This window comes from Apis laboriosa, unplaced genomic scaffold (assembly GCF_014066325.1).
Source record: "Apis laboriosa isolate Shangri-la unplaced genomic scaffold, ASM1406632v1 scaffold4_cov146, whole genome shotgun sequence".
Classification (NCBI taxonomy): Eukaryota; Metazoa; Arthropoda; class Insecta; order Hymenoptera; family Apidae; genus Apis; species Apis laboriosa.
Window position 1 is genome coordinate 1,590,588 of NW_025223501.1, and position 23,289 is coordinate 1,613,876.

Here is a 23,289-nt window from a genome sequence, read left to right on the forward strand (position 1 = left end):
TAGAAATTATTATTCATAAAAAATATAATCATATATTAACACACAAATAAAAATAATGAAATAAAATTCTTTTTTAAAAAAAGTCTGCTTTTATATAAATAAATAAAAGCAATTAAACATCTTACCTTTTATTTTTTTTTCTATGTATTATTTTATTCAAATAATATACCTGAAAAGATTAATTAAATATAATGTTATTGTCCCTATATATTATAAAAATTTCACTATATTAAGGAGAAAGATTGAAAATTTCTATGAGTCACATAAAATCAAAAACCGTTTATAAGTGTAAAATTCATTTTGTGCAAAAAATTTTCCTTTTTACAATTAATATACAATTATTATACATATTTACAAAATTCATTTAATACAAAAATAGATCATTTACTATATCGAGAATTATGATAATCCCTGTAAAAAGTTTCATTTTTTTTTTTTCATTGCAAAAAATAATTGCAAGATCTGTGCAAACCGCCATAATCAACGTAACATATTTAGATTTTTTAATTTTTCTTCGACGTTGTTAACATAACAATCAATGTTTTAACAAGTTCTTTTATTCCTAAACCTTTTAAAGGCGGAGAAAAACATGATTCTTTTTTTTTTATTCATTTGTTACATGATTCGCCAGTTGAGGTTTTATTTCATCTATTTGCTCGGAAATAACGATATCAGATTGTTCCGTCTCTTTGAGAGCAATAATAATTTTTTCTTCCGTGGAAGATTGACTGTCGGAAGAACCTTCCTGCGTCGAAGTAGCGGCTTCCTAAATTAAGAGAAAAAAAAAAAAAAAATATAAAAATAATCTCAAAACTATAAATTTTTAGTATATCCAATATAATCCATTTTTTTGTTCATCTAGAAATCAAATTAATTTCAATAAAACCATAACTTTTCTTACCGTACTTCGAATCTTCGTATGTGTTTTTATATGTTTCGTCAAATGATCTGATCGCATAAATTTTTTAGTACACTCCGGGCATTGGAATCTTTTTTCGCCAGTATGAGTTCTACGATGCCTCTGAAGCTCATCTGATCTAGTAAATTTCTTACCACAAAATATCCAACTACAAACAAATGGTCGTTCTCCGGTATGCCACCTTAAATGAGCCCGAAGATGACTTGTTTTTCCATATACTTTATTACAGCCTGCTATGTGGCAAACATGTTGTCTTTTTCTAGTCATATCTCTATTCCTAATCAAATAATTTAAATTTATAAAATTATATTATAAATTTGAATAAATAATAATTTTTTTTTAAATTCTACCTATCACCATCACCACAATTAGGACATGTACAAGCAACTCTCCTACGATGTTGCTTATTAGAATCCGTTTCAATATTCGCAGACGTTGCAGTTGTTACTTGATGCTGATGTGATGTAGGAGTAGGTGTTGCCAATGTGTTGTTTGACTGAAGAGTTTGCAAAATTTGCCATTTTGTTGGATCATTTGAATCTAATTGCACGGTTGGAGCAGCGACAATAGGTGTAGCTGCTGTTGCAGGTAGCGTTTGAACAGTAGCAGGCTGAAGAGCACTTGCAGGTATAACTTGTACATTACCCAAACCTGGAATATTTTGCACAGGTATCGACTGAAGAAAACCATTTGTCGCATTCATTCCGCCGGCAGGTTGAAGTTGCATTATACTTCCACTACCAACGCCCCTTATCATGTTACCTTGCTGGGCAGTTAAATTTGCTAACGCAGATGCAGGAATTAAAGTTAGCTGTTGCGCTTGTGTACCTATAAAATATATTAAAATGTTAATAATTTTTTTATAAATATAAATAAATATAAATAAAAAAAATAATGTAATAATGTAATCATGTAATGTAATGTAATATAATGTAATATACATACCTGCAATTGTTATAGGTTGGACAGCAGGTTGTGTTGATTGAGCAGGAATATGTATAACTTGACCACTAGCTAATTGTCTGGCATCAATACTGGTTACTTTTATATCACCTTCGACAGAATCCGGTGGCCTTGTTAAAGCCGACAGTGTTTGCACATCAATTTTCTGTCCATCTTTCGTAGTAATTACGTTACTGTTTCCTTGCATTGGTCTTCCAAGTGCACCAATTCCAAGTACCTATAAAAAATATAATATAATATTTATTAAAAAGTTTAATTTAAAATAAATAATATTTATGTTAATATGTATCTTTTACCTGGACATTACTTGGAGTTGTTACTGTTGTGCTCCAAGTCGCTACAGTTGATGACGGTGTGGCAGATGATTGTTGTGCTTGTTGAACTTGTTGTTGTTGCTGTTGCTGTATTACTTGTTGTACAACTTGTTGTACTTGTTGCTGTTGTTGTTGTTGTACTTGAGCTTGCGCTGCTTGTTGTTGTTGTTGCTGTTGCTGTACAGACTGTACTACTTGTGGTTGAGTTTGTTGTTGCACTACTTGTTGTTGTGCTTGTTGTTGTGCTACTTGCGTTACTTGCTGACTCTTACATCAAAATTGTTTTAATAAAATTACGCACAATGATATAATAATTCTTTTTATAATTTTCATTATTTTTTTTATAATTACCTGTAAACTTTGAAGTTGTGGTAAATTAGCAATTTGAACTTGCTGAATTTGTCCATTTGGTGTAATTATTTGAGCCACTTGTGGAATTTGCTACAAACAAATTTTATTTTAAATAATATATATTTATTGTTATTTATAAATTTTTATTTATGTAATCAATATACTTGTGTGATTTGTGGTATCATTTGTGTAGTAGGCACATTAAAAACACTGGATAATGCTTGAACAGGAAAATGTACAGTTTGATAAACTGTCTGTCCATTACTAGCTGTAACTGGTACTTGCACAGGTACAGTTTGTTGAACATGTTGCATAGGAAATTGAAGTGGTCTAACTTGTACACTTTGTCCTTACAATAAAAAACATTGAATTAAATGCACTATCTTAATAATCATAAAAATAATTTTATAAAAACAATATACATACCTGTTGGTAGTTGTACAGTCTGTCCAGTGATATTCTGTATAATAGAAGTGGGAAAGACATTTGGTGCTCTTATTAAACTAACTGGTTGTGGTGTAATAATAGTTTGACCATTAGCCAACTGTACTTGCTGGCTAGCAAGTTGGACTTGTTGTCCATTAGCAGTGGCAAATTGCATTGTAGGTTGACTTTGATGATGTCCTCCTGCAGCAGACATGGCAGAAGATGGAATGAAAAGTGCCTCTTGACCATCAATGTTAACAGTTTGCATCTGTGGTATAACACTATAACTGAGTTGTTGTTGTGGTTGCTGCTGTTGTGGTTGCTGCTGTGTTTGCTGTTGCTGTGTTTGTTGTTGTTGTTGCTGAAGCGCAGCTTGAGTTTGAGTACTAATCAATTGAGCACCCTAAAGTAATTATTATATCTTAAAAAAAAACATTTGAATTATTTATTATTAAAAAATTGCATCTCTCACCTGTAAAAATTGTTGAGGTAAAGACTGCACAGAAATAGTTTGTGCCCTTTGTTGATCATGCTGTGATTGCTGAGTCTGTAAAGGCACAAAATTTTGCAATTGCTGCAAAGTAATAACTTGTGGTTGTTGTTGTTGTTGTGTTTGTTGCTGAACATCTTGCTGTTGCTGTAAATGCTGTAAAACATTTGCACTTAAAAAACGAATTTGAGGTTGTCCAGTTTGCTGTTCTAATTGTTGTTGCTGTTCAGTTTCATCTTGTTGTTGCTGTTGTTGCTGTTGTTGTTGTGTTTGTAAAGGATCATGGTCATCAATCTCCTCCTGTAAAATAATATCAATGCTTCTTTTATTTCTGTTTATTACAATTTTGTAAAAATGATTAAATAAAATTATTCACCTGAGAGATATTTCGTCCATCCAAACTTCGCTTCATGGTGAATATATTTATAATTTATTCTTAATGCTAATAATGCTAGATTTATGTTGAATATTTTTATGCTAGGAATCCATTCTTTGCTATACTGAACTAAGTTGACTATTTATTTTGCAATATATGGAAACGCTCACTTGAAGAGCGTTTAATCTGAAAGATTCATTCATAAATTACATTCAATTTTATTATATATATAAAACAATTTAAAATATAAATTTTCATCAAATTTAGCTATAATGGTAACTACCCTGCTCGAATACTGCATTTGGCTTTGTTTTTCCTTTCTCTTTATTTTTATCAAACTATACACAACTTAAAATTCATTTGCGATTTAACAAATCGACAGAAAACAATATATATGAACTGTCCTGAAGCATCTAAATAAGAAACATTAATGATTTAAACGATATTGACACGTGCGAAGACAACACTCTTTAAAGACAAAGAAGGCCAGAGAGTATTCCTCGAGAACCCAATCGAGGACCGCCTCTCTACGCCCCTGTTCCTGCCGCCCCACCCGCTGACGTTCGAAATATCGCACACTATGGCAAGGACGCGTATACTACCACATAGAAATGCATTGTATGTCGTCACACCCGCCCACTCGGTCGCTTGTCGACTGTCCGCTCACTAACACGTTCATGTACCTGCGATAACGGGGAAGGCAGCCTCACGATGCAGCCTCCACCCACTTTGCACATGGGACTCCACCTAACTCACGAATGGCACGTGGCTTCTCCACAGAAACGTCCACTCTGCACTCTCTCCCGCCACTTGTTTTTTCTTCGAAAACTAGAATAATAGCTCTTCTATGTTCATACGTTTTCTGTTTCATCTATTCAGTTCAAGAGATGTTTCTGAGACGGCCATTATAGAACGTAGCGAATAACTAAATTTTAATTAAAGATTTTATAATATTAAAATAATATGTCAATTATAAAGTTTTTTCAAAAAAGATGAAAAGGAAGATAGTTAAATTGAATATTCGCAATTTTAAAGCGTGCTTATGCACACACCTACATACCGATAAATACCTAAGCGTTACGGGATATGTGCGCGCGCGCGCGCACACTACTCAGTGATCGTAGTCAACGATCTATGTTCTCCTTTTTTGGTCGATACACTTAGTATGTTATTATTGTAATCTTTCTTAAGAAATATGATTACATGAAACATAAGTCAATTTTAAATCTATTCTTTATCATTGGTTTTGTAACACCAAAAAATTAACTATGTTCAAAATTGCCGCCAAAAGTAAAGATATAGGACAAGCCGATATTCTCTCTTCTTTCTGTGACGTTTAAAACAAAAATCTCTCTACCAATGTTCTTTGATTAAATGAAGTCTTCGTTCAGGAAACAATATTATGCTGGTTTTATACCACGATGCACGATATAATTTCAACGTGATTTCAACACGTGCACGTAGATAGCAACGTGTTCGTCGGCCGTCCCTCGCGAAAACAAGGCTACGAATACCGCTATGAGAGGACTACTTTTGCCGTGGGGCGGTACACAAGGTGGCAACGTCGCCGTCCGCCAAGTGATCGGACGGAAGCTCTGATTGGTCGTTGCTTATTCCTGATAGCTGGCAGTGAGCAGAGGTTCGTTAGACAGGGGCGTACGCAGACATCATCGGACGCCCACCCCGTCAAAGAGGGATAAACGATGCACACCTCCTACTTTCTCTGGCCTTCCTTCCCCTCTTTTTACCAGTACCCTCCGGTCAGGGCCACGCTTGAGTAGAGTTGCGAATATTGGTACATATATCATTGTTATTTTTGGGTTAGTCTTCCTTTTTTTTTTGTCACTGATATAAAAACGTTAACTGATCTAAACTGTTTCTAGATCCATTGTAAATGTTTATCTAAAAAAAAAACTTCATACTCGTTATCACCGTCCTTTTTTTTATAATCAAGAAACAAACTTCAGGAATCTTTTTTGTTTTAATTAAATATGTGTGGAATAATGAAATAAATTGTATAAAAATTTTATATTATTCAAGATTGTAGATCAGAGGCAATGAATTCACTTTTTTGGTAATTCATATTTTTTTTTCTAAAGACTTATAAATTTTATCGATTTTATGATTATTTTATTTTAAAACATAATTATTTTGTACATAATAATAATAATTTTTTAGAAATGTCAGATTTAATTTAATAAGGAAAAATTGATATAAAAATAATTTATTTGAAAGGAATTGTATTAAGAATTAACATATATAATAAAAGTTCAATTTAGCTTTTATTAAATTAATGGTAGGGACTAATGACAAATGAAATAAATTAATCTAATTGATTGTATATTGTGATTACATGAAGTTATCAGCAATAAATTAAATTAAGTATATTAAATAATCAGATCAACTATATATTGATATAGATTGATTTTTAATATACATTAATGTATATTAATAATTAACATAATTTATAAACAAATCTATTGAAAATTTTAAAAATCAGACTAAATCCAATGGCATGTGTGATTATATCACATATAACATAATATTTAGATAAAAAATATTTATTTAAAACTTGATAATTTTATTTTAATAAGTAAATAGTAATAAATTATATGTAGAATAAAATTATACATTATTTTATATTATATTGGCATTTAACTTTTGGAACACATGATAACTTTTTAATAATTGTAAAATCATAACTTTAATGATTATAACATTTAAAACATTCATAGCTTATACATAAGATCACAAGATTTATATTCTTGAAAGTAGTTTTCTAAAAATTGTACCGATTCAAGATATGATATTTTTATAATTATAAATATATTTTATAATTATATTGATGCATTTCAAAACGTATATACAGATATAGAGTTAGAACAAATTTGTTCTATTAATGAAAACTGAAACACTGTACATAAAGATATTTACATATTAAAATTGAAATTTGTATCATGATCATGTTTTTATTTGAAGTTGATTATTAAAATAAATAAGTTACGGCGCAGCCGTATTTAATTTATATTTTGTTTAAAATCTTTTTTTCATCATGTCTTATTCATTGAGAGCTTGAAAGCTGAATAAAGATAAAAAGTTATATAAAGTACGAAAAAAAATGAGTAGATTTGTTAAAAATATTCTAAAAATTGTTAAAAATATTCTAAAAATAAAATATTCTAATGAAGATTTTGCCTAAAAAACATTCTAAAAAATTTGTACTAAAATGAGCTACAATGAAAATTCAAAATGAAGAACAATTCTATAAGAAAGAATTCATTAGAGTTTTAAATATGTGAATCACATTTAGAAGCATACGGAAAATTATACAATGCTGCAGAATGTGAATTTTTTTACAATCCACCGCCTGATCTTTCTACGCTAATCTGTTTTTTCAATATTTCTTTCTCGTGTTGTGCCTCTTCCATCTCTGCCATTCTTGCAAAACGTGAATATGCAACATGTCCAGATTTTATGGCCGACATCATCTATGTTAAATAAAAAAAAAAAATTAATTTTAATATTTAAAAAACAAAAAAAAATCATATTTTACAAAATTTAAAAATAATCACGGTTTTACAATCTGGCACAAGAGCAGCATGATATTAAAATATTTTGCAAAAAAGAAAAAAGGAAAGCAGAAAAATATTGAAATATTCACAAAAATATTATAATCATAACATTAAGACAAGACATTTTGATTAGACAGGTTACTATTAATATGTAATCATGGTATTCGTGCAACAAAAAAAAAATTAAAATTTGTTATATAAAATATAAACATATAAAATATTATTATAGATCATATTATTATATTATATCCAACAGGTCTCTTTTAATATTTTTCTATATATTATAGTAGATATAACGAAACAACTCTGAATAATATTAAAAATAACCAAGCTCTAAATATTATATATAATAGAACTACTAAGAAAATTTGAAAGCGACAGCAAAACTATACGTATGCACGAGCTTTCACAGACCTGAAGATATTCGTCCAATTCGACCTGACCATTCATATTAGTGTCGATTTCGCGCAATATTTCATGAAGCTCTTCACCAGGTACTTCTTTGTCACCAAACAGCTGTGAATAGTAAAAGAAATTCCAATTAAGTATATATTTTACGATTTACCTGTAGATAGTCTTGTAACTCCATTTGCCCATTGTAATTGAGATCAATTTCATTGAGCAAAGTATGTATCTCATCTTCATTCAATTTTATGCCAAGTACCTGTATATTGACAATTAAGTATTTATCAAAATAAATAGAAATAAAAATAAACAAATTTAAATAACGTAAAACTAATATATTTTATGCAAACCTTAAGTCCTCGTCTAATATCATTAATAGAAACGTAGCCTTTATTGTCTTTATCGATGATTCCAAAACGCTTAATATATAACTGAATTTCTTCTTTTGTGAGATTAATAGGAATTTTATCACGAGATGCACGATTAACCATTTGTCCCATTTCATTAGCGAGGAATTCACTAGCTTCTTTTGTTTGCCTGTTTTTTTCCTCTGGCGACCAGTGTAGTTCTTCTGCCATGATATCAATGATGCCTGGAAGAGCTTCTTGTGCGGCTTGAACATTCAAAAAAGCTAATCTTAATCGTCTTGCGATCATATCAATTGCTGTTCTCGCATATTCACGAACTCCATATCGAATCTAAAATACATAATAATTATCCGTTTTCATAAATAACAAAAATAATAAAATTATTAAGAACAATAAAAGATTTACTTCTGCATCGATGTATGGAAATTCAGGATGAAGTTTTTTGCCTATAATTGGCCATCTTTTACCAGTAAGAGAAGCCATTTTTGCTACAGCGAATGCACGATCTCCATAACTCTTAGCTAGATGTTGTGCAACTTCACACTCTAAACCAAAATCTTGAACTAGTCTAATATACATCGTTGGACTCCAACCATGAGCTCCCTCGAGAAGTAAACCATTTGTTTGACAAGATCTTTCAGGTTTTAAATCGCAAGCTTAAGAAATAATATAAAAATAATAATAAAATTTAATAAAACATATATATATTTTACATATATATCATATTATACCTTTAATAGCTGCATCGATAGTTTCCTCTGCCATAGCTCTATATGTCGTCCATTTTCCTCCAGCTATTGTGATAAGTTTCGTAGGACTAACATGTACAATATGATTTCTGGCAAGAGATTGAGTGTCCGGTTTGTTCGGATCAGAGACGAGAGGTCTAATTCCACTCCAAGCAGATAATACATCTCCCCTGCGAACTTCAACATCCGGATTGAGATAGTTCTTTACTTCATGTAAAATGAACATAATTTCATCTTCAGTTGGTCGAGGATTATGTGTTATTTCGCAGGGTAAGTCAGTTGTTCCTGCAATTGTTTGTTTTTGCCATGGTAAGAAAAAAATCACTCGGCCATCACTTGTTTCTGGATCCAATAAACCCATTTGATCAGGACTAAATGAAATTTATATAATTAATTACAAATTTTTTAACATATTTTTATAAATTTAAGTTTTATAATTCATTCAATTATTCACCTATAATAACCTGGAAGAACAATGTGAGCACCAGAAGAAGGGGAACAAATTTCTTTAACATTTTGGTCATCCATTTTTCTAATATGATCCGTGAATGGACCCGTTGCATTTATTATTGCCTTTGCTTTTACATCCCATTGTTCACCTGTAAGTTCATCTTTCACACGTGCACCAGTAAGGATTCGATTACCATCCTTTATGAAATAAAAATATTATCTTGAAATATAGTTTATTTTTATATAGTTTTCATCATGATTTATAATTAATATTAATAAATATTAATACCTTATCAAGACCTTTCAAAAGATTAACAACTTTAACATGATTTACAACTGTGGCACCATGTCGCGAGGCTGTTAGCGCAATTGCTAAATTCATTCTGGCATCATCTTGTTGACCTGTTATATAAAAACTATGAAATTATAATATTTAATACTTAAAACCAAAAGACATAACAAAAATATACCATCATAATAAACAATAGCTCCTGTAAGTTTGTCTCCTTTCAGCATGGGAAATAATTCTAATGCATTTCTTTTGCTAAGAAAATATGACGATTTTACTGTTTTTCTTCCAGCAACAAAATCGTACATTTTTATACCAACCCAGAAGTAGGGAATTTGCCACCATCTTTTGATAATAAAATAATAAGTTATATATTATATAATAATTATTTACTAAAAATTAAAAAAAATTAACATACGTATATACAGGCAACATAATAGGTAAAGGATGAGCCAAATGAGGCGCGCTATGTAACATAGTCGCTCGTTCTTGTAATGCTTCTTTAACCATTTTATATTGTTCGACATCAACATGCATTATAGCTTTTTGTAAATAACGAACGCCTCCATGAATAAGTTTCGTACTCCTAGAAGATGTACCAGAAGAAAAATCATCTCCTTCAATTAAAGCTGTTTTCAAACCTAAAGATCAAAAACAATAAATAGTTAATAAATAGTTAATAATAATAGTTAATTAAATTAATGTAATTGAGAATTTAATAAATAAATAAATTACCTCGTGTACAAGCATCTAATGCACATCCAGCTCCTGTTGCACCACCACCTATAATAAGAACATCATATTCGCTAGTATTCTTCAATGTTTTCACTTGTTCTTCTCTAGTTGGTAAAGGCCTCTTTAATGGCCGTGGATTGCATACATCCGCATGTACCTATCGACAAATAATACCGCTAATATTATTTTTATTTTAATAATTATTTTTTTTAATTATTATTAATATTATTATTAATTTTTTATTATTAATTAATAATGTTTTTTAAAATTAATTAATAATCAATTATTATCATGAGAATAATTGAAAATAAACAGAAAATGATTATTTCTGTCAATAAAACAGTCAAAGATGAAGCGGGTATAACAAAATGAAAAAACTCTCTGTATAAGTATTAGTACAAATTAAATTATTATTTATTGTATTGTAAAACAAATCGCAATGAGTGATTTGCAAGTTAACTTTAAATAATCATTAATCAACAACAAAATTAATTGTTAGCTCGATTATTATATATTGTATTCAATTTCTCGAATATAATTTGATCAATATCATTCTCACATTCATACTTTTATATAATAAATTAAATTTTATATAGATTTATATATTTATTATTTAGTTTTTACGATATATCATTTAATCAAAACGAAATGTTTATATATTTAGATGATCTATAGCTCCGAAAAACAATCGTGTATCAAAATAGACGAGCATCTCTAATGGCTTATCCTAGCCTGGCACAGACCTTCTCAGTAATGAAATTTTGTTAACCATGTGACTATAAAATCTTGACTGCTGCATATAATATAATCAGTAAGATTTTCTTAATGTTATAAACTAAATTTAAGAATATGGTAATCTATAGAATCTTTATGGTGAAAGCGCATGACAATTTTATTAATAGCATTTTGCAATTCTCTTAAATTATATATATTAAATTAAATTTTATATATATTATATAATGTAATATAATATGATATATTATTTATAAAAAAAATCAGAAATAAATAATAATAATTACAGTAGTAAAAGAATTAATGTATTTCATTATGAAAATAAAAAAAGTTAAAAAATTTCATAAATCATACACATATAAAAAAAAGCCCAATAAATCTATCTTCATTTTATAGATATAATATAATTAGCTCGTTCAAAAAAATCCATAAATCTACTACGTTATATTCATTTCCGTTTTTTTAAATGTGATTTTACGATTAATATTTAAGAGAAAAATTTATTATCAATTGCATGACTTGTTTTTATGAAAAAGATATCACAAAAAAAAAATAAAGAACAAGATATAAATTTATTATAGCTAAATAGTGATTAACTATACTTACTGTATTATCGGACATTAATAGATAAGAAGTAAGAGCACTAGCACCGATGGCACTTGCACCACCCACTAATAGTTTCAATGATGCCATTTTATATCACTTATAATGGAAAAATTTTTCGGAAGAAATCTAGAAATCAACAAAAATATATCTATATTAATGTTAATTTTAATCTTGTTATTTAACGAAAATAAATAAAATATAATGTATATGTGAAAAAATACGTACAAAGACTTATAATAATATATAATAATTAATGAAATATCTATTTGAATAATAAATAATTATTAAAAAAATTTTTTATATAAAGTAAAAGTAGTAAATAAAATAAATCAAATAGATGATTACGAAATAATCTTTTGATGGGTTAATTATTATTAATCGTTTAATTTAATGAATCATCATTCACGTTATTTGGCAATATATCAACAGGTGCACTGTACACAATAACGATAGGAAAATATGCAACTATTAAAAAGAAATGTAACAAAAATGTTATTGAATATTATAAATAAATTTAAAAATATATAAAATGAAATTACAAATACATAAATGAAAACAATATAATGTATATCCAACTTAAGAGTTTTAAATATGTAATCATAAAGACATATAAATGTTTTGAGTTTTTCGCAAATATTCATATTTTATCCTTTTGATTGCTATTGGTGCTTTATGATCATGTTCACAGTGTATTGTAAATAACACTTTATTATGACCAAACACTTCCTATTTTTTATTTAAAAAAATTAAATATTTATGTATTAAATATTCTATATTTAACATTATTTGTTTTATGATGCATTGGCAAATATCCCAAAATACTTTTATCACGATCAAATGTAACATACCGTTTCTATATCTTTTTTGTATCGTGTCATGTGGCATACTGATGTGTCATATGAAACATATTGCTTACAATTTTTATGCATACAATGATGTAATACATCAGTCTAATAATTAAAAGCTCTGTGAATCTAAAACTTATTATTCAATCAAGGTGCTATAATTATTGAATTAGCTAAAATTTTTTATGAATAAATCCATATTGATAAATTACTGCATATATCTTTATTAACTTATCAATTGTAAAAAAATTTATGTGATAAATAAATGATGAACGATTTACATAATTACATAACAATTTAAGCGTAGTATATGTAAAACTAATAAAAGTTCGTTTATAAATAATTTTGTTAAAATATTTTATTAATTAAGATATAAGTTAAGATTTTTTTCGTATTTTCGTTTTTTATAATATTATAATATATATTATTTATAAAAAAATCAAAAATAAATAATAATAATTACAATAGTGAAAGAATTAATTTATCGATTAGATTAATTGGTTTTAGCAATAAATAATAATTTTGTCATCAATTCTATATATTAAATAAAATGCGTTTCTAATTATATTTAAAATAATAAATGTAATTAATTTTAATAAAAATAAAAAACATGGATGGAAAATTGAAAAAAAAAGTATCTAATATAGTCACTTTCTATTTTATCGACAACCATTTTGTTACAAATATCAAATCAAACATGCTTATTCAAATGTTTTTTATTTTTAGTAAAAATTTACAAATCTTATATTATATCTTATTATATTAAGCAATAATATTGATATTGTGACACTTATTAATATTCTAATAAAATATTGATAATTTTGAATTGAAAATGATATAGGAAAATGCACGTGACATTAAGGTATTTTTTATCAGTGATGTGTTCGTTTTCTTCTCTCTTTCAATCAAGAATTAAATTAAAATAAAATAATTAAAATAAGTAAAAACGATTATAAAAAAATTATAATAATAAATAAAATCATATAATTTACTACTATAATTAAATATATATCTATTAACTATATATCTATTCATGATATCTTGATTTTCAAAAGATGAAGAAATAATTTATATTTCACAATAAGACCTTGATAGTCTCCTAAACACGTGGAGTTATATAAACTATGTAAATATTTTGTATTAATTTCATTTTCATTTTTATCTTATTTTATAGAAGTATTAATATACTATTAAATGAGCAAAAATTATATTTTATGAAAATATAGAAGGATTTACTGATTTGAACAGAAAAGAGATTTGACTTGATTTTCGATAATTCTTTCTAAAGCGAATAATTCCTTCCGTAATTCTTCTTTATGTGATATGTTTATATTAAAAAATATATATTACAATAATGCGAAAGAATAGAATGATGTCGAAAAGCTGCAACTTAAAAATAGCAGCTGAATCTCTTGCCAAATACCTTCGAATGTGACTTATATTGTAAGTGTATTATACAATACACATATATGTTACAACATTAAGAATAAAAAAAATTAAAAATATTCATTAATTATTATTTCAATATTAATAAATGAAATTTCGTAAACAATCATTTTGTAATAGATTAATCATTTACAACATATTATTTTAAAAACTAATTTGAAAATAATTCTTGTAAAAATTAGGTTATATGAACTTTTCTATAAAAATTCAAAAATTAACATCATTAATTCTTTTTTCATTAAAAAAATGATAAAAATATTTTGTCATATATTATAAAATATACAAAATTATGATAAAAATAAAAAATTATATATAAATAAATAATTTATAAAATCCATAATTCATAAAATGCCACAATAACAAATATTTATAATTTTGATCATACTTACTGTGAAACGAATTGACAGTTATAAAGAACGTTGAAAACACCCGCGCACAATAGTGGTGAGTGCGATATGTGAAACTAGAAATTAACGATGCACATATTCGACAAAGACACAGACATACATTTCACTAATTCGCATAAGCGAATGAACCATAATGAACGATCAAGCGACTTAATACAGATGTAAACTGATTGCCTCAGCGACATCTTTCGAAGATTTCGTTATTTATTAAATGGCGCGTTTGACAAACAAACTAATTATACTCATTTTTCCTCATATGCATAAAAATATTAATCCTAACAAAATTAATATATTTTTAATATTTTATATTAAAACAATGGTTTTTTTTTGTATTTCTTTTTAAAAATATACACAATTTTTTTCAATCATATTACTTTATATTCACATTTTTTGTACAAAACAAATAATTTTTTTTCACAATGTCAAAAAACAGATTAGTCAAAAATACTAATATATTTTATTATTTGCAAATTGTTCGTAAAATAGTGACTCTTCTTTTTTGTTATCTTATGCAATATGACTAACATGCGAATTATGTATTCATATTAGAAATAAAATAATTTTTGTTATTTTACAGCAAAATATTTCTATAAATTAGACATTAATTTTATCCTGAATAATTATAAGCTTGAATATACATAAAAATCTTGTATACTTGACATAAAATAAAATTCGAAATCTTAATACTAGTAACGAGTAATGTTACATTTCAGTTATAATCTAATAAAATAAAAGATGTAAACATAGTACAAATGATCAGGATGATGAATGAATGTAGAATAAATAGCAAAAGTCATTGCAAAAAAAAAAAAAAAGATCAGAACACACAATAGCTAAAACCTACTATTTACACAAATTGTTATATCAAAATATATGACCATTTTTATTACACAATTATATTTTTTTTTTGTATCGTGATCTTAAAACGCAAGTTAGAATTACACCTCGTCCGATGCAAGCACCTCTCTATCAGTAGGCGAAGATGACTTTTCTTTTTTTTCATCTTCTTTCATATGAAGAGCAACTGCAGATTCAAGCACCCGTATTCTACCTTCATGTTTTACTATTACCGCTTTAAGTTTTCTTATTTCTTCCGTAAATTCCTTTAAAAGTTCCTCCTATAAAACAAATAATGATTAAAAAAATTTTCATCAAATGATATTATGTTTATGAATAACATACAGTGATGCCTGCTGAAGATTGTATAGCATTTTGTGCAGAATTCGAAGAAGCAACTTTTGCTCCTTTGCTTAATATATTTGATTTCTTATGTACTTTTAACTCATTCTTAGCAACTGAGGGTTGATAGCCATCTCTTAAAGAAATTAAAATGGGATCTGCATCCATTCCATTTTCCCATTCTTCAGCAGAAATTGCAGCAGTATCACCAGGAGTATCAGGATATAAATCTTCTTGAAATAATTCAGACTGAAAACGAATTAATAATATTAAAATGATTAAAATTCGATTATTTATTATATATTGAAAATTTATTTATTGAAAATTGTACCTTTCTTGGTACAGTCATAGATATAACCTGGCAAAAACCTGAATTGTTGAGCCGGTAAAATCTAGTTATTTCACAGCTATTAACATCACAGCCTCGTTTTGGCATCATTCCTATACCTCGTTGAGGATCAGGAGTTTGAAATGTATTGATATAATGAACAAAAGGAGGTTCAGGAGTAATTTCAAAATATCGAATTACAGAATCACCCTTTCCGCATAAATACACTAAATTTGTGTCGGGATCATATAAAGGAAACATAACTCCGTTACTTGTATCCAATTCTACCATTACTATAGGTTCACCTAACATATCTGGAGCACGCAGAGAATATTGCCTCTCAGACATTTTACTGAAACCTGTGGTAAAGATCAAGCCTCCCCTGAAAACACATTAAACACACATCTTTGTGGATACAGAGTTTTACAAATATTCATGTACAAATATAAGATCCTATAAAAATATATTATTCATATTTAGATATTACATCCTTAAAGGATATAATCATTTACTTTTATTGCTTTCTGAATTTTTTTATTTAAGTTAATCATCAAAACTGAATAACATCCACCTTGTTACAACATTTGAAAACTGTGTCTCTTGTATTAGATACACACGTATGAAATAACATAAAACAAATAAAATGATCATTAAAAAACCTTATTGTTTGCACAACAAATTATTATAATTTAGTTTTTAAATAAATATCAATGCATCAACTGGTTACTGAATTTTTAAATAGATATATATACCTGAATCGATTTGTCTGTTTTTCGAAACAGATATCATTAATACTTAAAACTGCATTAATGATCTTTTAAATATTAGTGTAGTTATTTTATACTATATTCTGAATTTATCAACATATATAAAATGTTATATTTTAAAATAATAACTTGATAATATACGATACTTACTGAAACTTTTATGTGGATATTACACAGTGGACACCTTGATATTTGCATTTATTAAGTTGACATCCTCCTGCCGAGTTGAATTTCAATCTTCAAGTTTTCCATTAAAAAATACCAAATCTCGCACTACACAAATTGGAAAGACCATGTGATAATAAAAAGTAAAGATATTTTTAATGTGCAAATAGATCAATCACATGTCATTAAAAAATACTATAATCTGCTATGAATATAATCTGTTTTAAGATAAATATTTTATTTATCTTGAGTAAATTTATTGTGTAAGAAGGCGGATGTATATTGTTTGATGATTATTTAATGTGAAAGATATGTTGATAGTGTTTTGCATAATAAAAATATTTATTATTCTCAAACACATATTACAGTAACATTTATTTAAAATTTATCAGCATTTATGTGCATAATAATAAATTTGTGATTAAATATAATTAAAAAAACTGAAAAAAAGCATTTATGAATCTTAAATAAATGAAAATTTACATACCTTAGAAAAATTGCACGTGTAGCTTTACTACCTTCATGTGCAATAGCTTCCTCTAATATTTCTCCATTTCTTGGATCTAAGATTCTAATTTTTTTATCTTTACAAGTAGTAACTACTTTGGATCCATCCCAATTCCAACATGCAGAGTAAATCATATCTGGATGACAATCTATTCGTACTATGGCTTCTCCTGTGCCTACATTCCAAATCAATACAAGATTGTCTGATCCAGCTGTGAGCAATATATTTAATGCTGATGGATGCCATAATACAAGACCAACTCTACGTTGATGTAACTGAAGATCTACCACAGATTCAGTTAATGTCCTAGAAATACCTCCATCAGGTATTTGCCATACTTTAACTACACAATCTTCTGAACCAGATGCTATGACATTATCATTGTGAGGACACCATGCAATGTCTAAGACAGGGCCTTTATGTCCACCAACTAAAGGATAATCAGCTGGTATTCGACCTACCTATAATAATATAAATAATCAAAACACTACTTTTTAAATATATACACTATAATATTTAATTTGGAAAAAGTAAATCTTAAGTAATTCTAGGTAAATTAGATATTATAGAATAATCAAGAGTGAAACTTACTTTGTTATGCGGCAAGACTATAAAAGCACCACCGCCTGCGGATTCTACGATGATAGCGAGGAATTTGGGGTTTACAGCACAGAAAGTTGAATCCCATGAAGATTTAGACACCCTTATATTATCGTAACATTGTTCACGTTTCAAAGCCGTTCCGTACACGTGGCGGAACTTGCTACTGCGCACCACACGAAAAGACATATCTGCACCTACTTTTAATAACAAACAAAAAATGAAGAAAATGATGATTAACCTAAAGGATAAAAATGGTATCTTGTCGTGCTGCTTATTATGATTATTTTAATAAATTATTGTTACGTGTCCACAGTCAACGTGGGCGTCGCGTGGACCATCCCCGTTTTATAAATAGATTCCCCACCCTTGACGTGTTGAAATGAGCGCGACTGAAATAAGAATATTTTTGAATCTTGACTTTTAGTGTTTATAAGTTTAATACTCATCCTGCAGTCTAGATTATATTTAATCTCAGAGTTACTAATTATTATGAATACTTTTAAAATATTTGATAAACCATAATATATCAAATGAAAAATAAATCTGATCCACCCAAAATAAACCGGTCGCCGCTTTTATACGACAATGATTCACACCAATCGTCATAGCGTTCCTGAATTTATATTACTATACTCCAACCAGTGCCGTCTAAGGTATGGATTGTAGTCAAAATAACGTTATTATGATATTTTCAGATTTGTTTTCCACATTTAAATTCATGATGTCACGATTTTTGACATTATGCCAAATGAAAAATAATTGGGGAAATATCAAAATTTTCATATAGAAAATACATTTAGGTCAATTATATTCTTGTTCATGCTTCGATTCTTTTATATATAAAATTAACATATTAGAAATTGGATTTCTGTTGAACTTCTTTCAGTTAAGTAGAGCAGAATTTTTTAAATGGAACAGAAACGAAAAGATTCACTTTTGATTATTGAAAAGATACATTTATTATTTCTTTTAAATATTGTTTCTTTATTTTATCCTAAGAAACAAATATATCATATCAATTAAAAAGTTGCGAAAACTGATTATATTAAATTGCACTGCTAAAAAGTTAAATAATGGAATAACTTCAACATGTTAATTATTTGTTCTGCTATCGTCAATGAATTGACGCTGACTGCTATCTTCTCGTACTGTATCTAATCTATCACGTGTTTGTATACAACATATACGTATAAAGATTCACATGCGTGTTCATGATCAAACATTATTCTACTTTATTTTATTGATTACAATATAAAATATTATAATATATATATACATATATATATATATATATATATTATAATATTTTATAATATATATATTATAATGAGTTTTTTTTTAAATACAATACTAAATTTTAACATTCCCGCTAGTAATAATGTTGAATCGTAATTCAGTAAATGACCACATAGTAGCGCTATTGACACGAACGATTGGATCATTTGAGAGCACCTTATTTGGAAATGCGCACCCTGCTTCTGCAAATACATACCCCCGAAACTATTTCTTCTGTCACATTATGATATACATATATGCATATACCCATAAAATTTTTTATGATTAGTTTCTTGTCTCACCTTCTTTTTTTTGTTTAAGCACTTTTATTACTATATCAATTAAACGGATTGCAATGCACAAGATAAAAAAAATCTGCAAGTAGTTCTTTGAAAGCGACAAACTTATTATTGAATGTTTTTTCTAGAACATTATACAAAAAGAATTCTCACCGACAAATTTTTTTCCGATGACAGACGATGCACGCTTTTGGAAAAGAACTCGCCCCACCCCCCAAATCTCACGCGCTAATGAAGATGATAGATGCGCGCGCTTCTAAACGCAATATGGCGTTTCTAAGCGCGTAATATTTAAATTACAAGTTTTGTCCATATCGATTATTCATTATTGCAGATTTATATAAACTAAATAAAATTTTATAAATAATTTAAAATTTATCTTATACTTTAAATTGATAAAAAGAAAAATATTTTATATGTTATATTCATAATTTCTTTTTTCTAGGGTAATTTTTTGTTTAATCGCTATAATAAAATAAATCTTACAAATTATTAAAATATTATAAATTCTATTAATTTTATTTTAATCATAATAAAACATTTAAAAAAAGACTTACATTATATATTTATATAATATGCTCTTTAATTAGTTCCATTTTTGAACATAATCTAGTGAACTACACTTCACAAAACTTCACAGAACTGTATTTCAATATAAAAATATTCAATATAAAAGAGGGGGATATGCATTCGATTTGTAGTGAGTGCACTACTTGCCTTTATATCATTCATGACAATCTTCTAAAAAGTTGCATATGGTTGCATGCATATTTTGTTGTTATGAACGATGATATGGACACATAAGAAGATAAATTTATTCGTATTTTAATATTTGATTAATAGAAATGGGTAATCAAGTAACACGTGCTGGACATGTATCTGCTAAAAAAACTGATGTTGCCGTGCATATCGGTGACAGTACAAATGCAAATAATCTTTCGAAAAATTCCTCGGGAACTGAATTGGAAAGTAATTCGCATATGCAATTCTTTCCAATTGAAAGTTTAGCGAAGGTATGAAATTAATTTATTATTATTCTACTTGTTATTTCGAAAATATTATTTTTTTACTAATTAACAAATATTCGATATATCGCACAAAATTTTGATCGTCTTTTGAAAATATTCATTGTTGTAAACAATTCTTTTATATTTTGAAAATGCAAATCAGTTTGTATAATTTCTAAATAATTATTTTCTGATCCATTTATTTTTGAATAATGTTTACATTGACGATTATTATAAATTGTAACCTATAAATAAATTGTTTTTGTAATATTTTTTTTTAATAAAAAATTTAAATCATTATTGATTTTCAAAATATAAAAAATATAATTGCTTTTTATATTTTTTTATTCTTATAAATAAAATATAATTATAAATTCCTAATAAAAATTAAAATTCCTAATAAAATTAATTTAAACAATTATATTTATTAATTAGACTAATCATTTTCCAGATTCTATCTCATTTAACGCATGAACAAGAACATATAAATGGCATTACAGTATCTGTATTTCAACGTTATCTCTTTCCTAATTATTTAGAGTTAGGTGAAAAGTTATTTAATTATCTTCACTATTCTGCCAATATTAATACTTCGTATTTGAATACCAATTCTTTTAAGCAACAAGCAGAAAAATTCCTTTCTGTAATGAATGATCACACTGTATTAGAGAATTATGTAAAAATGTATTCTAATATAAAAGCAGATGGAAGTATAAGTCCTGAAGGATTAAAAGCTTTATTAAATATTTCTTACAATATTGCTATGGATAATAGTGGAATTTCTTCCTGCATTTATGCAAATCAAATAATAAATGCAGCTGTTGTATCATGTGTCAGTAAATTAACATTAATTATTCACAATCTATTTAAATATAAAATATATATATTAAAATATATATTACATTATAGTTTCATGGCAAACATACTTTATCTGTGAGTTATGCGAGTAATTGGATCTGGCAACATTGTCCACGTATAATATATGGTCCTCATCGTTATATAATACATGTGTTCACAACTGCTTATCGAAATGGTGAAATTCTTTTATCCAAAGGACAACCTCAACCACATTTGGAGATACCAACACCTATATTAGAACAACCAAATTCCTTAGACTTTCCTCAAATTTTATTACCTGTGAGCTATGTATGGTTATTATCAAGTACGCTACCTGAATGTTATCTTCAGGTATAATTATAAATTCACTTAAAATTTATATATTGTTTATTAAATTATAAAATAACAAGATAAATGTATATTTAGGCAGATGATTCACCAAAAGATATTACTCATGCTCTTATAGCTAAAAGAATGGGCAATGTATGTGCTAGACATTGGACATTGTTGTATAATAGCTCAGAACATGGAACAGGAGCTAATCGTTTTCTTCATCATGTATTAGGATATAGAGGTCCCACTCTTTTATTCATACGAGCTGTTAATTCAAATGAAGATACTGTGTGCCCTACATATTGCATATGTTCAGCGGTAGAATGGCGCGAAAGTCATCTATATTGGGGTAGTGAAAATTCAATGGGTATCGAACTTTTTCCCTCATATAGAGTTATTGAAAAAGGAGTTAAAGTATTATATTTAAATACTAGTATCAGAGGTTATCCTCATGGATTACGATTTGGAAGTAATCCTCGTTCACCATACATTAGTATAGATGAATCATTCCATTCAGTCAGTATTGCAGGTGCACCTTATCCAATTGCTAGTTTAGAAGTCTGGGGTTGTGGAGACACAAAATTAAGGTAATTATTTTTTTTAATATTAATTTATTAATTTTTAATATTAATCCTGATGGATTTCAGCAGAGAAAATAATTTGAAATTTTATAGGGAACGTCAATTGGAAATTAAAAAATGGCAAGTAAAGGAAGCAGAAAAACAAAGGATCGTTAAATTAAGCGCTAGTGATTGGATAGATCATCCTGATCGTTATTTACTCGAATTGGCGGGTAGGGCATCCTATAATGAATCAAATAAATAGCCTTAATATAATGCTTTATTGTAGCACAAAATTAAGATTTATATTAGATTATTTGTATATATGTATATATTATCAAGCATCTTATTGCTTGAATATGTACTTATGCTGTACATGTAAGATCGTAAACATTATACTTAATTTACTTGGTTTTATTCAAAATGTATACCATCGTAGTATATTATGAAGCATAAATTTTCTTTTATTTTATTTTTAATTACAAAAAAAAAGGAATTTTTAATTTATTACTTATTTTTTATGAAATTGTTACTTAAAAATTGATTAAAATACTTCAAAGGTGTTTAAATAATATTTTTATTTGTTTTAAATAATATTTTCAATAATATTAGTATATTATGCAATAATATGCTCAATAATATTAGTATATTAATATAAAAAATATAAAATTTTTAAAATATCAGAATAATCAAAATGAAAATAAAAATAAAATGTGTTATTTTATATGTATAATCATAATTTATATAATCGTAATTTAACATTACAGTATACAAAATTTTGATAATAATGTAAATTTTTAATAGAATATTAAATATATACATATACTTGTTGAAAATAAGACAAATATATAGGTGCTATTTTTACATAAGTTTTTAATCAAATATTTAAATGGTGTGTCTCAAATTCGTTTCTATTTAATTTAATCTAGATATAATATCCAGAATTTTGCATTCATTTCATATTTTTAAGCTGTAACTATTATTG

General features: G+C 27.3%; 4 protein-coding genes across 16 annotated transcripts; 1 reads left to right on the top strand and 3 right to left on the bottom strand.

The window, feature by feature from the left end:
• Positions 1–292: 292 nt before the first annotated feature.
• Positions 293–5,333, bottom strand: LOC122716944 (transcription factor Sp4-like). Of its 6 annotated transcripts, none has more exons than XM_043940493.1 (12): positions 4,900–5,333; positions 4,123–4,764; positions 3,840–4,025; positions 3,446–3,763; positions 2,974–3,376; positions 2,712–2,896; positions 2,548–2,637; positions 2,179–2,463; positions 1,865–2,099; positions 1,270–1,747; positions 902–1,196; positions 293–766 (listed from the first exon to the last, which is right to left on the bottom strand). In XM_043940493.1, exons 3-12 carry the CDS (start codon positions 3,873–3,875, stop codon positions 605–607), a joined length of 2,487 nt encoding a protein of 828 aa, XP_043796428.1. In that variant the 5' UTR covers positions 3,876–4,025; positions 4,123–4,764; positions 4,900–5,333; the 3' UTR covers positions 293–604. The 6 variants fall into 6 exon arrangements, with proteins under 6 accessions (XP_043796428.1, XP_043796429.1, XP_043796431.1 ...); XM_043940494.1 differs by having other exon boundaries at positions 4,892–5,333; XM_043940496.1 differs by having other exon boundaries at positions 4,123–4,252; positions 4,523–5,333.
• A 769-nt stretch (positions 5,334–6,102) lies between these two features.
• LOC122716947 (glycerol-3-phosphate dehydrogenase, mitochondrial) lies at positions 6,103–14,583 on the bottom strand. Of its 2 annotated transcripts, none has more exons than XM_043940507.1 (12): positions 14,426–14,583; positions 11,746–11,871; positions 10,408–10,564; positions 10,091–10,313; positions 9,854–10,017; positions 9,673–9,785; positions 9,388–9,581; positions 8,916–9,304; positions 8,590–8,840; positions 8,167–8,514; positions 7,826–7,927; positions 6,103–7,327 (listed from the first exon to the last, which is right to left on the bottom strand). In XM_043940507.1, the coding sequence occupies exons 2-12, from the start codon at positions 11,830–11,832 to the stop codon at positions 7,193–7,195; spliced, it is 2,163 nt and encodes a 720-aa protein (XP_043796442.1). In that variant the 5' UTR covers positions 11,833–11,871; positions 14,426–14,583; the 3' UTR covers positions 6,103–7,192. The 2 variants fall into 2 exon arrangements, with proteins under 2 accessions (XP_043796442.1, XP_043796443.1); XM_043940508.1 differs by lacking the exon at positions 7,826–7,927 and adding an exon at positions 7,977–8,075.
• A 400-nt stretch (positions 14,584–14,983) lies between these two features.
• LOC122716948 (coronin-1C-A) lies at positions 14,984–19,812 on the bottom strand. Of its 7 annotated transcripts, none has more exons than XM_043940510.1 (6): positions 19,721–19,812; positions 17,982–18,187; positions 17,370–17,851; positions 15,954–16,332; positions 15,626–15,871; positions 14,984–15,561 (listed from the first exon to the last, which is right to left on the bottom strand). In XM_043940510.1, the coding sequence occupies exons 2-6, from the start codon at positions 18,177–18,179 to the stop codon at positions 15,382–15,384; spliced, it is 1,485 nt and encodes a 494-aa protein (XP_043796445.1). In that variant the 5' UTR covers positions 18,180–18,187; positions 19,721–19,812; the 3' UTR covers positions 14,984–15,381. The 7 variants fall into 7 exon arrangements, with proteins under 7 accessions (XP_043796445.1, XP_043796447.1, XP_043796448.1 ...); XM_043940512.1 differs by having other exon boundaries at positions 17,982–18,190; positions 19,721–19,808; XM_043940513.1 differs by lacking the exon at positions 19,721–19,812 and adding an exon at positions 19,571–19,713 and having other exon boundaries at positions 17,982–18,190.
• A 476-nt stretch (positions 19,813–20,288) lies between these two features.
• On the top strand, positions 20,289–22,707 carry LOC122717131. Its single transcript, XM_043940896.1, has 5 exons — positions 20,289–20,580; positions 21,026–21,406; positions 21,484–21,762; positions 21,838–22,331; positions 22,419–22,707. Exons 1-5 carry the CDS (start codon positions 20,413–20,415, stop codon positions 22,567–22,569), a joined length of 1,473 nt encoding a protein of 490 aa, XP_043796831.1. The 5' UTR covers positions 20,289–20,412; the 3' UTR covers positions 22,570–22,707.
• The last annotated feature ends 582 nt before the right edge of the window (positions 22,708–23,289 follow it).

Coding starts and splice junctions, on each gene's coding strand:
- LOC122716944 (XM_043940493.1), bottom strand. CDS start 3,875: ATGAAGCGAAGTTTGGATGGACGAAATATCTCTCAG. Junction 2,638..2,711: donor TGATACCACAAATCACACAA/GTATATTGATTA, acceptor ATTTGTTTGTAG/CAAATTCCACAAGTGGCTCA. Junction 1,748..1,864: donor CCAACCTATAACAATTGCAG/GTATGTATATTA, acceptor TATATTTTATAG/GTACACAAGCGCAACAGCTA.
- LOC122716947 (XM_043940507.1), bottom strand. CDS start 11,832: ATGGCATCATTGAAACTATTAGTGGGTGGTGCAAGTGCCATCGGTGCT. Junction 10,018..10,090: donor ATTATGTTGCCTGTATATAC/GTATGTTAATTT, acceptor TATTATCAAAAG/ATGGTGGCAAATTCCCTACT. Junction 7,328..7,825: donor AATTGGACGAATATCTTCAG/GTCTGTGAAAGC, acceptor TATTTAACATAG/ATGATGTCGGCCATAAAATC.
- LOC122716948 (XM_043940510.1), bottom strand. CDS start 18,179: ATGTCTTTTCGTGTGGTGCGCAGTAGCAAGTTCCGCCACGTGTACGGA. Junction 17,852..17,981: donor TAGTCTTGCCGCATAACAAA/GTAAGTTTCACT, acceptor ATATTATTATAG/GTAGGTCGAATACCAGCTGA. Junction 15,562..15,625: donor AATCTTCAGCAGGCATCACT/GTATGTTATTCA, acceptor TTTGTTTTATAG/GAGGAACTTTTAAAGGAATT.
- LOC122717131 (XM_043940896.1), top strand. CDS start 20,413: ATGGGTAATCAAGTAACACGTGCTGGACATGTATCTGCTAAAAAAACT. Junction 20,581..21,025: donor CAATTGAAAGTTTAGCGAAG/GTATGAAATTAA, acceptor ATCATTTTCCAG/ATTCTATCTCATTTAACGCA. Junction 21,763..21,837: donor TACCTGAATGTTATCTTCAG/GTATAATTATAA, acceptor ATGTATATTTAG/GCAGATGATTCACCAAAAGA.